This window comes from Oryx dammah, unplaced genomic scaffold, assembly GCF_014754425.2.
Source record: "Oryx dammah isolate SB20612 unplaced genomic scaffold, SCBI_Odam_1.1 HiC_scaffold_22, whole genome shotgun sequence".
Classification (NCBI taxonomy): Eukaryota; Metazoa; Chordata; class Mammalia; order Artiodactyla; family Bovidae; genus Oryx; species Oryx dammah.
Window position 1 is genome coordinate 21,679,150 of NW_024070206.1, and position 13,744 is coordinate 21,692,893.

At 46.3% G+C, this 13,744-nt stretch overlaps 1 protein-coding gene and 1 long non-coding RNA gene across 3 annotated transcripts in view; one reads left to right on the forward strand and one right to left on the reverse strand.

The window, feature by feature from the left end:
- Positions 1-2,515: 2,515 nt before the first annotated feature.
- Positions 2,516-13,616, reverse strand: LOC120881082. 2 transcript variants are annotated; one of them, XR_005725207.1, is made up of 2 exons: positions 12,973-13,616; positions 2,516-2,921 (listed from the first exon to the last, which is right to left on the reverse strand). It is a non-coding gene; the product is annotated as an uncharacterized LOC120881082 (long non-coding RNA). The 2 variants fall into 2 exon arrangements; XR_005725208.1 differs by lacking the exon at positions 12,973-13,616 and adding an exon at positions 12,530-12,700.
- Positions 12,544-13,744, forward strand: part of LAMA1 (laminin subunit alpha 1) — a 125,985-nt gene continuing 124,784 nt past the window's right edge. The window contains exon 1 of the mRNA XM_040264649.1: positions 12,544-12,619. Within this exon, the coding sequence (XP_040120583.1) occupies positions 12,547-12,619 (73 nt within the window). The 5' untranslated portion in view covers positions 12,544-12,546. The remainder of the gene's footprint in view (positions 12,620-13,744) is intronic.

The following is a 13,744-nucleotide window of genomic DNA, read 5'->3' on the forward strand; positions in this document are numbered from 1 at the left end:
GAAGATAAGCTAACAGCCGTGCCTGATGGGGTTGTTGTGGGGATTAAATGAGATCATGCACAAAAGCCCTTGGGTCAGCGGCTGGCCCACTGCGAACTCAGTAATGCCGTCGGCTCTAATCATGGCTGTTACTACTATGTGCTGTCGGCAACTGCTCTCTGCCACATGTTAGACCTGTTACTTTGGGTATGCTGTTCTCATTCTAATTTTATTTATTCTGAGTGTGTTAATTTCTAAGTCATCGTATCTATTAACATCCTAGGACCGTATTGATCTCCTGTGGGTTAGCTTCATGCATCTTGACCACGGCACCCCGAAACCACTATTTCCTTACCCTGGAGTTGATGGCAGGCTTGAGAACACCCCCAGCAAAGACCAACAGGGAAAGGGCCCCACTGAGCTGACCAAACCACACAATTGTCCGGAGGAAAAATACATGGTTATTTCCCTAAGCTATTATGTTGGGGGGTGATTTGTGGCCATAGCAAAAACAAACTGATACACATTTTAAAGACTGAAGGCAGGAGAAGGGGATGACAGAGGATGAGATGGTTGGATGGTATTACGACTCAATGGACATGAGTTTGAGCAAACTCTGGGAGATGGTGAAGGACAGGGAAGCCTGACCTATCACAAAGTCAGACACGATGTAAAGACTGAACAACAACATGCATTTTAGCTATGTGACTTGGAGCAAGTTGGCTAACCTCTCTGAGCCTCTTATTGTTTCACCCTTGAACTGGACATAATACTGATTTTGCACATGAGGGTTAAGCAGCAGGCACTGTAAACGTTCAGTAAAGTGGGTGTCACTCATCTTCCCTATAGCTTCCTGGACCACTCACCAAAGCCACTAGTTCATCCTGTCTTCACTTCTTCATCGAATCTCCTTTCTCCCAGCTCTCGCCTCCCATGGATGAATTCTGCACCTTCTCTCCATGGAAGTCTTCAGCCACCTGCCAGGAGCTCTGCTTTGTCTTGTTCTCACCTGAGCTCCTCATGACCTTTCTCTCTGAGCATCCCACTTCCTGAGTTTGCTTCTGTCCATGGTGTCACCATCACACAGAGAGAACGGAACTCTGTCTCAAATTTCCAGCTGTGTTTCTAACATCTCCCCCAGACTATCTCGTAATATCACAATTACAACAAACAACTGGACTTGTGACTTCCTCTCTCAGTGGCTCACCTTCCCATCTAACCAATTTTTTTTTTTTTTTTGCATTTTCAGAAAGAAAAATTTAAATCTCCAATTTCCTTGATCATCTGTATCCAATTAGTTAGTCATGTTCCTTCTTTTGAAATCTCGTTTCATCCTCTTTCTTCTGCATTCCCACTGCCCTCCTCTCTGCTCTATCCTCCGAACCTCGCCCACCCTCTTCCCCTCAACCCAGACACTTGTCTTCCATTTCTCTTGATTCCATTCTTTCTGTTTACTGCCAGAAGATAGATTTTCCTAAGTAGGACTTTACTCTTGTTTCTCTGATTAAGAATCTATAATTCCTTCTCATCACTTCTGCTTCAAGATCAAAGTCCTCACCTGGGTTTCTTCCTACACACTGTGGACTCAATGCAGCAACCAAACTGACTTCCCACTTCTCTCCAAGTGTTCTGAGCTAGCATCTCAGGCACAGATGAGGAGGCAAAGATTAAAACGCTGATGCTCTATTTGAGAGGTGAAATCCATGGCAACAGAGAAGAGGAGAATGCAGAGAGAAGGGGGAGATGTGACATAGAAGAGTAAGGCATGAAATGCTGATTCTGCTCTGGATGAACCAGAGGAGCTCACGGGGGTCGGGTCGGGGGCTTGGAAGGCATCTGAATGCCAGGCTTATCCGAGCAGAGAAGAGGATCCCGGGGCCTCCTGCAGGGACTGAGAGAGAAGCAGGAGGAATTCTCCGTCTCGCTCATTTGTCTTCTGTTTCTCATCAGTCAGAACTCCTAAGGAAATGGTCCATGCCTCTTCCACCATGACCTTGGGCACAGAATGTAAGCTCAGTGCATGATTGGTTCCCCAGGTTTTGGAAGACGAGCTGGTGAAACAAAGATGGAGCGAGCAGCTGAAGGTCAGATGCCTCTTGTGCTGTAGTTGGTGTCAGCTGTTCTGTTCAGGTCTGTGGTCTTGACCTTGGGCCTGTGGCCAAGCATCTGGAGTTCTCTAGGTTCCCATGCATCCTCCAAGCCTTGTCCTCCAGGTTCCTATGGATTCTGTGACCCCCACTCTTCCCACCCCACAAATATCTCCCCAGTTACCTTGCCCTCTTTAAGGTGGCCAGAGTCAGCTAGCGTTGCTTGTAACTGAGAGCTCTTTTAGCCCTAGTTGCTCACATTGCCTTTTACCACCTGGGGATGTTTAGAAAACTTTGAGATGATTTATATGACATGTCAGAATAATGTAGCAACTGCACCAGTATTATTACATAGTGTTGAATGCATCAACATCATTGTCATTTTCAACAAGTATTTGTTTAATTTCAGACACTATGGCAAGTGTTAAGACAAAATAAAACAAGAGGGGCAAGAATTCATTGTTTAATGTGAAAAATAAGTTAATAAAATTCACAGATCCGTTAAAATGGAGATTGCATTACAAGGTACGTTGGTGGCACAAAGGAACAAGCAGTCTGCGAGCATTGAAGCAATCACAGAAGGCTATCTGCAGGAGGGGATGTTTGAGCTGGGTCTTGAAGGATGGCTAGGAGTTCAATGAGAGGAAAAAGGAAGAGATGATGGGCATCCTAGCCGGAGGGAAATGCAGCTGAGCCCTGAAAAGATGGGATCAGTCAGTGGGATGGGAACAGTTTCCAGCAGGTCCTGAGATTGCTGGGCAATTCTGAAGGTCAGCTTTAATGACTGTGGGCATGGGTTGAAGAGATCCTGGTCGGTCTAGTTCTCCAGTCTTGTTCAGTGGCCATGAGGCAGCCCTAGAACAGAAATTGAAGCAGAACACCTGGGAACACAGATGTAATGTCTCCTTTCAAGGTTCTTTAACACCTGGGAGCTGTTATTACTGTTGCTGTCATTATAGGTAGTAATTATGTCTAGTGGTCTATATTGTTTTCCAGATTTTACAGAGAAGAAACACCGAGGCTCAGAGAAGGTAAATAATCTGTCCCAGAGTCAAATAGCTCATGTTGTCCAGAAACACAATTCTAATTTTAGATCATTTGACTGTCCAGTATACGGCATTGAATTAACTACTACAATGACCAGAATTAACTATTTCCTGAATCCTATAAAGGATCTTTTAATGGGAGGATACTGTCTGTTTCAGCCACAAATCCTATTTCTTAGTATTGGCGTCTTCCTAAAATTTGAATAGCGTCTCTGCTGCCAGATCACTGCAGGGTGTCTAAGTCATTTGACTGTCCTCTGGCTTCCTGATGAAAGGTACATAGGGGTTGTGACAAAATAAGCAAAGATGAGGATCTGGGGGTAAACAAGGAGAAAAGAAAGGCTCTGGGAATGGAAAGTGCAGAATATTGAAGAATATCTGCCTCCACGTGGAGTGAACAGGAGGAAAACTTAATAAAAACAGAAGGAAGCAACGTAAGAGTGATGGTTTATAAGCATCTTCTCCCAAACTAGGGCAGATGAAAATGACACATGACGAGTATCTTCATAAACACCATTTCCTGATGAAAATTATTATACAGGATGGATAAACAAAATCTTACTGTACAGGACAGGGAACAATACTCAATATCTTGTGATAAAACATAAGGGAAAAGAATATGAAAAAGAATATTTCTACACGTATAACTGAGTCACCGTCCTGTACAGCAGAAATTAACACAACACTGTAAATCAGCTATACTTCAATAAAATAAATTTTAAAAGAAATGGACATCTATTTCCTAATTTTCAGATAATTTGTGTCCAGCTTTACCAAGTCACGTGTGCTGCTAATCTTGATTTCCAAATCTAACTTTCCTGTTGGAGGTTTTGTTGTTACAAATATCCAGCAGGCAGAGACACCCTGCAGAGTCTGGGGGACAAATATTGTTTACATGTCCTTGTGAACAGCTGTCTCCCAGACACCCCCCCCACACCAATTTGGCTTCCTCTTCCTCTGTGAGAGAAAAAAGATACTTGCAAAGTTCTTTAATGACCAATTCTCTGCCAAATTTTTTGAAAAACAGATTCTCTTTGGGTCTTGCTGTACTGGTCACTATTTTCCATTAACCTCTTTCTACTACTTGGTTTTCAGGAAGATATTTTCTTCTAGCTTGCCTTTCCCCTCGGAGTCATCTCTGCGTCTTCCCTGTAAATAAGAAGATAAATAATGGTTTATCTCTTCACGTGTGTCCAACAGCCTTTTATAAACCTGTGCTGACAAACTGGCCCATCTTCATGACAACAGCTGTGCAACATTGCTTCCTAATCTTTTGACGATGGTGATGAACACAGTCATTGAAGAAAATAGTTATTGGATACTTACTTGATACTGGGCACTATGCTAAGAACCTTGCTTCTCATCTTTTGATGTAGGTCTTCTATGTGTCCCCATTCTACAGATGAGGAGATGAAGGTCAAGAAACTTAAATAATTTCCCAAAGCTCACTCAGTCAAGTAAATGTGGGAACTGTAATTTGTTCCTGTATTTTTTTTTAACCATGATTTTTTGTGTATGAGATTGCTGTGAAAGTCTATTTAAATGTATTTTTTAAGTCATGCTTTGAAAACTCAGATTTGCAAATTTAAAACACTATAAGTGTTTTAAGAAACCACTAAAGCACTGTCCTTCTCCCGAAGTTTGCCCAAACTCGTGTCCATTGAGCCAGTGATGCTATCCAACCATCTCATCCTCTGTTGTCCCTTTCTCCTTTTGCCTTCAATCTTTCCCAGCATCAGGCTCTTTTCTAGTGAGTTAGCCCTTCGCATCAGGTGGCCAAAGATTTGGAGCCTCTAGAAAGTGTTCCAGCCTCTCGAAGCCTCTCGAATTCCTGGACGCATGGTCCCATTCTCCTGTCTTTCAAAGTCGGCTTTGGCAGAGTGGGTTTCTGTCTCACTGAATTTCTCTGACTCCCTTGTCCCCGCTATTTCACTCACAAGGACTTCTGGGACTACTCTGGGCTCAGCCATAAAAATTGACAAAAATCGCCTCATCTCAAGATCCTTATTTATACAGAGAAATGCATGGATCCTAAATCTGTATAACAGAATGAATTTTGGTAGAGGTTTGTAGCCATAAAACCAACATGCCAATCAGGATACAGAACATTTCTATGACCACAGACTCCTTTTTTTCTTTTTCCAGTCAATCTTCACTCTCTCCATAGGCAACTACTGTTTTCCTTTGATTAGTTTTGTCTGTTGATAAACGTCACAGAAATTGACTCTTTTGTGTCTGGCTTCTTTCACTTAGTATCAGTTTAGTTCAGTCGCTCAGTCCTGTCCGACTCTTTGCGACCCCATGAGCCGCAGCAGGGCCAGGCCTCCCTATCCATCACTAACTCCCAGAGTCCACCCAAACCCATGTCCATTGAGTTGGTGATGCCATCCAACCATCTCATCCTCTGTTGTCCCCTTCTCCTCCTGCCTTCAATCTTTCCCAGCATCAGGGTCTTTTTAAATGAGTCAGCTCTTTACATCAGGTGACCAAAGTATTGGAGTTTCAGCTTCAAAATCAGTCCTACCAATGAACACCCAGGACTGAACTCCTTTAGGATGGACTGGTTGGATCTCCTTGCAGTCCAAGGGACTCTCAAGAGTCTTCTCTAACACCACAGTTCAAAAGCATCAATTCTTCAGCACTCAGCCTTTTTATAGTCCAACTCTCACATCCATACATGACCACTGGTAAAACCATAGCCTTGACTAGATACACCTTTGTTGACAAAGCAATATCTCTGCTTTTTAATATGCTGTCTAGGTTGGTCATAACTTTCCTTCCAAGGAGTAAGCATCTTTTAATTTCATGCTGCAATCACCATCTGCAGTGATTTTGGAGCCCAAAAAATAAAGTCAGCCACTGTTTCCACTGTTTCCCCATCTATTTGCCATGAAGTGATGGGACTGGATGCCATGATCTTCGTTTTCTGAATGTTGAGCTTTAAGCCAACTTTTTCACTCTCCTCTTTCACTTTCATCAAGAGGCTCTTTAGTTCTTCTTCACTTTCTGCCATATGAGTGGTCATCCGCATATCTGAGGTGATTGATATTTCTCCCAGCAGTCTTGATTCCAGCTTGTGCTTCCTCCAGCCCAGCATTTCTCATGATGTACTCTGCATATAAGTTAAATAAGCAGGGTGACAATATACAGCCTTGACGTACTCCTTTCCAGATTTGGAACCAGTCTGTTGTTCCATATCCAGTTCTAACTGTTGCCTCCTGATCTGCCCACAGGTTTCTCAAGGGGCAGGTCAGGTGGTCTGGTATTCCCAACTCTTGAAGAATTTCCCACAGTTTATTGTGATTCACACAGTCAAAGGCTTTGGCATAGTCAAGAAAGCAGAAATAGATGTTTTTCTGGAACTCTCTTGCTTTTTCGATGATCCAGCAGATGTTGGCAATTTGATCTCTGGTTCCTCTGCCTTTTCTAAAACCAGTTTGAACATTTTTCAAATTCATTCATGCTGTGTGAGTCAGTGGTTCATTCTGTCTTATTGCCAAGTTTATTCCATTGCAAACATTTGCAAACATTCCATCCAACATTTTATTTTAATTTTTAAAAATCTTTATTGAATTGTTAAAATATTGCTTCTGTTTTATGTTTTGGTATTTTGGCCAAGAGATGTGTGGAATCTTAACTTCCTGACCAGGGATCGAACTTGTACCCCCTGCATTGGTAGGTGAAGCCTTAATCACTGGTCTGCCAGGGAAGTCCCAAAATATTCGATATTTTAAAATCCATTCTTCTGGTGATGGACACGTGGCTTGGTTCCAGTTTGGGGCTATGAATGAATAAATAAAGTTATCGTAAAATCCTCACTTAATCACATCTGAGACTTTTCATGCACAACGTACTCCCAGGACCCAGCCATTAGGACATTCACATCTCTGTTGTTGTTCAGTGGCTCACTTGTGTCTGACTCTGAGACCCCAAGGACTGCAGCACACCAGGCTTCTCTGTCATTCACCATCTCCTAGAGCTTGCTCAGACTCATGTCCATTGAGTTGGTGATGCCATCCAACCATCTCATCCTCTGATGCCCTCTTCTTTTCCTGCCCTCAATCTTTTCCATCATCAGGGTCTTTTCCAATGAGTTGGCTCTTTGCATCAGGTGGCAAAGTATTCAGCTTCAGCATCAGTCCTTCCAATGAATATTCAGGGTTGATTTCCTTTAGGATTTACTGGTTTGATCTCTTTGCAGTCCAAGGGACTCTTAAGAGTCTTCTCCAACATCTCTGGGGTGATACTATTTTGCCTCCATCCCTAATCTGCCTACTCTGTCTACTGGACCATCCACCCCTCACTCTTGCTGAAGGCTTAGTCTCCTAATCACCTTATTTCTGCCATGGGGGTTTAAGCAACTTAGTTTATACTCAGCCTCTTTAGCTTTGTCCTGGCCCAGACTCTGACATCCTAACCCTATTTTAGTGACTGACCTCTTACCTCTTTCCTGGTAATCACATCCTTCACTTTATACTCCAGCTTGGTGCCCGGATCCTGGTATGATGTTTCTGTGTCCCAGTCCCTGCCTGGGATCTCAATCCCTTTAGAACTAAAGGACAGTCTTGCTTACCCCAACCTCCAGAAAAATGGTCCTGGCCATGCTCTGGGCCTCACTGGCTGGGTTCCTGCCCCACGGCTGTCTGTCCTCGCAGGAAGACATCTGCCAGGGTATGCTTCTTCTTCTTGTCTGTGATCATACTTCTCTGAGACTGGCTCCTGCAGCATGCCTAGCCATGACTAGACCTGGATCATCTTCTCTAGCCATCCAGTCTAGCCCAGGGTGTCTCAAATGTTGTTGCATGTTGGGTTCACCTGGAGAGCCTTAAAATATCTTAATGTCCAGACTCCTCCCCATACCAACTGAATCTGAATCTCGGGGGATAGAAATGAACAATAGTATCTTTTCAAACTTCTCCATCGATTCCAATGTGCAGGCAAGATCAAGGACAGGCAAGCCAGGAACTTCTGTTCAAGGTGCACTCTGCCTACCAGCAGCATGAGCATCACCTAGGAGCTTGTTAGAGGTACAGAAATTTAGCCTCCAACCGCAGCCCTACTGCACTGGAATCAGTATTTTAACATGATCCCCCAAGTGGTTTTGAAAGCTCTGATCTGGCCCATCCCTCTCTGAACTCTTGTTTCTGAAAATGTTCGTAATCAAGCTGGGTTTTCTCTTCTTTTAATTGAAAAATATGGTCATATTATAGAAAAATTGAAATAATAATTCATCTTTCTTGAGCATTTACCATAAGCTAGGCAGAGTGCTGGTGACTGACAGACATTGGCTCATTGAATCCTTATGAATAAGTTTCTCAGCAAAACCTTCCCAAACTGCCAGATCAGGGCTTGGTCTCAAATTCCTTATCTCAGTGACCCTTTAATAAACTTATTAAATTTATAATTTTAGCTTACATTTTTTTCTGCCTTAACTGCCAGACAATGTTCCACAGAGATGAGAACCTGTCTTGTTTAAAGGTGAAGCCATAGAACCTGATACCTAACAGGGACTAAAAAAATATTTGTTGAATGCATGAAGTTGGAACTATTATTATTTCTACGTTACAGATGAGGAAACATGCTCAAGATATCATTTCTAGAAAGTGAGGGGGAAGAATGGGAGCCATCTATGAGGCTGGCCTAAGTTCTTTATCATACGAACAACACTCCCCTCTCCTTGCACTCTTATCAGCTGAACACAACAATTTTCTTCTGCATCTTGCCTTCTAGTATCTTGTTTATACATGTGTTTATTTTATATAATTACAACCAGGACTCCCGTATTAACTGGAATTTTGCTTTTATTACTTTCAGTGTTTTTTGGTAACTTCTAAGTCTCATACTTTAAAAATGGGTACCTAACAGCTTGGTGACTGCAGCCATGAAATTAAAAGACGCTTACTCCTTGGAAGAAAAGTTATGACCAACCTAGACAGCATATTGAAAAGCAGAGACATTAGTTTACCAACAAAGGTCTGTCTAGTCGAGGCTATGGTTTTTCCAGTGGTCATGTATGGATGTGAGAGTTGGACTGTGAAGAAAGCTGAGCGCCGAAGAATTGATGCTTTTGATCTGTGGTGTTGGAGAAGACTCTTGAGAGTCCCTTGGACTGCGAGGAGATCCAACCAGCCCATTCTGAAGGAGATCAGCCCTGGTATTTCTTTGGAGGGAATGATACTGAAGCTGAAACTCCAGTACTTTGGCCACCTCATGCGAAGAGTTGACTCATTGGAAAAGACTGATGCTGGGAGGGATTGGGGGCAGGAGGAGAAGGGGATGACAGAGGATCAGATGGCAGGATGGCATCACCGACTCGATGGACATGAGTCTGAGTGAACTCCGGGAGTTGGTGATGGACAGGGAGGCCTGGCGTGCTGCGATTCATGGGGTCGCAAAGTGTCGGACCCGACTGAGGGACTGAACTGAACAGCTTTTCATGTCATTTACTGTAAATTATTAACCAGTTAACTCTTGCTTAGCATTTAGGCATTTTCGTTGCTCATTATTTACAGGTGACATTGGAGACAGCATCTTCGTGTGCCTTGTTGAGCTGAATTTCTGCTTTCTCACAAACCATGAACATTCTTACATCATTTTCACCTTGAACAGGCCACCCTTGACCTTCCATGGTGCTGTAGCTAATTTAGATATTTCCAAGCCTACTGAGCTTCTTGATGAAAGTGGCTAAAGAGGCTAAAGAACCTCCTGATGAAAGTGAAAGAGGAGAGTGAAAAAGTTGGCTTAAAACTCAACATTCAGAAAACTAAGATCATGGCATCTGGTCCCATCACTTCACGGCAAATAGATGGGGAAACAATGGAAACAGTGACAGACTTTGCTTTTTTGGGATCCAAGATCACTGCAGATGGTGACTGCAGCCATGAAATTAAAAGACGCTTGCTCCTTGGAAGAAAAGCTACAACCAACCTAGACAGCATACTAAAAAGCAGATACATTACTTTACCAACAAAGGTCTGTCTAGTCAAAGCTATGGTTTTTTCCAGTAGTCATGTATGGACGTGAGAGTTGGACTGTGAAGAAAGCTGAGTGCCAAAGAATTGATGCTTTTGAGCTGTGGTGTTGGAGGAGATCCTTGGACTGCAAGGAGACCAAACCGGTCCATCTTAAAGGAAATCAGTCCTGAATATTCATTGGAAGGACTGATGCTAAAGCTGAAACTCCAATACTTTGGCCACTCGATGAGAAGAACTGACTAAGTAGAAAAGACGCTGATGCTGGGAAAGATCACGGGCAGGAGGAGAAGGGGACGATAGAGGATGAGATGGTTGGATGGCATCACCGACTCGATGGACATGACTTTGAGCAAGCTCTGGGAGTTGGTGATGGACAGGGAAGCCTGGCGTGCTGCAGTCCATGGTGTTGCAAAGAGTTGGACTTGACTGAGCAACTGAACTGAACTGAAGCTTGCTGAAGAATGGGAAAACTGGTAGTGAAGGGGAATTGTGACATTTTTTTCTATTCAGACTTACCCAAGCTTGTTCATTACAGTGGCTTCTGAAATTCTTCTTTCACTGAAATCTTTCTGCTTAATTTTGAGCAGGGACAAATTGGGCCAACTTGGTGACTTTGGACACTTCCTACTCACTCCTCAAATGTGCTGACCCTTTGTTTCTCTAAATCAGGAGCGTGAGTTCCCTGTCTGCAGTTCAAAGATAGGGTCTGAAGTCCAGACAGAACTTCTAGGTACCCAGGATATGGGGCTACAGATGTGATTCTGCTGTTGCCTTTCAGATCATCCTCCAGGGTCTCAGTGCAGCAACCAGAGAACTCTGGACCAGAAATCAGCTCTGAGGCTGGCTCTACACCAGACATTTGCTGACACTGAGACCTTAACCTCCTGAATTGATTTCCTCACCTCTTCACACAGGAGTAACTAACTGCTGCCTTTCAGAATTGGGACGATCACACCAGCTAATCAGCATGGATGCTCTTAAGATTCAAAAAGATGTGTCTGCCCATGTATAATGTGCATGCAAAGTTATTTTGGTGCAGAAATACTTATAATTCTCTTTTAATATTAAATGCTTAATACTTGATCACTTGCTAAACACTGAACTTAATCACTGATTTGTTACTTAAATACTTAATACTTTACTACTTCAATGCTTTAACAGTTAATAATCTCTGTGTTTTAAATTTAGTACTGTGATGACTACCTTCTCATCCAACTATATTGCATCCTTTATAAAGGGCCAAATTCTACCCTCTTGTTCTGTATTTCTATGCTTAAAAGTAATAATAATTGCTAATATTACAATGATATTTTTATTCATTAAACGTTGAAGGAAATGTCTTGAGAAAAACTAGAATTGCTAAGGTTGTCACATTGATTAACACAACTAAAATTTAACTATCTCCCTATCAGGCAAAAAAAGAAAAGAGACATTTATGAGAGTGTGGGCCTTAATAAGTAACTTACTTTATTACGCCTGTTTATATTGTGAGAAAGCAAGATCTACAAAGCGTTATGAATACTTTCAATAGAAAAAAAAAAATCAGAGGAAATTAAAAATTCTTTAACAGGGACCATATGTATTTTTAAAAAAAGAACAAAGCAGTTGAGATATCCTATGAAGACTGAACTCCCTTCTCCCTGCTCCCCCATAAGATCTCGAACTGTAAGGGTATGCGAATGATAATAATGATAATAATTAAATCCAAGCGACCTTTCTTGTCTTAGACAAAGTGGGAAGCGAATGACTACTTCTTTTTAGAAAAGGCTTCACAAAACCCTCTGCCAACAGCAGAGGGGGTAAGCTGGTAGTTACGAGCCCCAGTCCCTTTCTGGGAGGCCCAGGCCACCCCTTGGGGGCCAGAGATGCGGGACGGTAAGCCAGGGGTCCCATCCTGGGAGCAAGCCCGACCCCCCGCCCCGCGTGCGGCGCTCCGTGGCGGCTGCTCTGGGGTCCCGGCTCCAGGCTCGGCCGCACGGCCCCCGCGGGGCGGTAAGGGTCAGCAGGGTGAATACTTTCTCGGAATCTACCGCCCAGGCCGGCAGATCTGCCCCCACCCCCGCTCCTCCTCCAGTCACTTTCTCCGTCTGCACCCCCAACTCGGAGCCCGCGGAGGCGGGGCGACCCTCACCCCCGAGTTGGCGATGGCTCAGGCTGTTTGTCCTCGTGAGAGAGAGGGGACCTGTGGCGGGGGGGGGGGCCCTTTAGGGAGAGAGAAGCTATGTCGGGAGGGGTCTCGGGGGGAGGGGTCTCGGATCGGGGGAGGTCTCCGCTGGGAGGGGTCTCCGGGGAGGGGGGAGGGTCTCCCGCGCGGGCTGCAGGCGGTGGGCGGGGCCGGGCGCCGGGGAGGTCGGCGGGGGTGTGTCCGAGGGGCCGGCGGGCAGCGCAGTCTCGCCCTCGGCTGAGTCTCCGCGCGCGGTCGCCGCTTTCACCCCGGAGCTACCCGAGCACGGCGGCGAGATGCGTGACGGCGGCGCGGGGCTGGCGCTCCTGGCCTCGCTGCTCTGGGTCTCCGCACAGGGCCAGCAGAGAGGTGAGCCCGGGTCGCGTCTGGGTCCCCAGGCGGCGGGGGGCTGCGGGACAAAGCCCCACGCCTGGCCGCGGCGAGGTCGGTGCGCGCATCCGCCTTCACCCCCAGCCGGGGATCCGACACGTGGGTCTCCCGCGCGGCCCCTGGAAAGGTCGCCGGGCAGGCAGGAGAGGGGTGGGGGCGCACTCCAGACGGATGCGGCCCCCTCCTCGGTGCCTCGGGCTCTGAGTCCCCGGGTCTGCCTTGGCGACCCGGGAGCCCCAGTGGAAAGCCGCGCGGGCCTGGCTGTCGGTCCGGGCCGCGGTGGGCAGGCGGGCGGGGAATGAATGGGAAAAGCGTCGGCGGAGCACTCTTACCGTCTGGCGGCAGAAAGCCGGTGGTCCGAGGCCCGGCAAAGGGGGGTCCCCGGGCCACTCGTGGAGGGTGGGCGCGCGGGAAGCGCACGGGGAGGCGCAGCCTTGGGGACCCGCTGCGGGCGCCTCCCAGCCACGTTGGGTGCAGGCCCGGAGGTGGCCGAACCGGCCGTTCCGCGCCCAGAGTAGACCGCGGTCACTTAGGGGTGAGGGAGCGCGGGCTCGGATGCCTGGCAACCTCGCGGGGCAGGGTTGGCCGAGAACAGAGATCCGCGGCCAACTTTCAAAGCGTCTGTCACTGCTCGGGAGGACGAGAAGCCCTCCTCCCCTTTCTGCGGACACCCGTGCCCCGCTCTCCCCAGAGACTAAGCCTTCAGGGCGCCGCTTGTTGGCTAGGAGGTCACGAATATTTCTTGAAAACGTCTATGCATGCAACCCGTGACCCCCGGCACACTCCCAAAGATACACGTGTTTTTCAAAACGCAGGAAGGAACAGGTCAAAAGTAGGGAGGCGGAGCGCACAGCACCCGCGTGGGAAAGATGCGTGTTTGGCCTCGTGCCCAGCTGTGCGTCCTGCAGCCAAGGGACCGTCCCTTTCCCGGGCGCATTCGCGGGCGACGCGCTGGACCGGAGCGGGCGACCGGGCTTTGAATGGCTGCGCGTCCTCTCCGCGCGCGGCCGGGCAGGGATGCAGGGAATTTGCATAGTTAGCCTGCAAAGAAAGGGGCCAGCCTTGCGGGAGAGCAGGCTGCGACTCTGCAAGCTGAACGCCTTT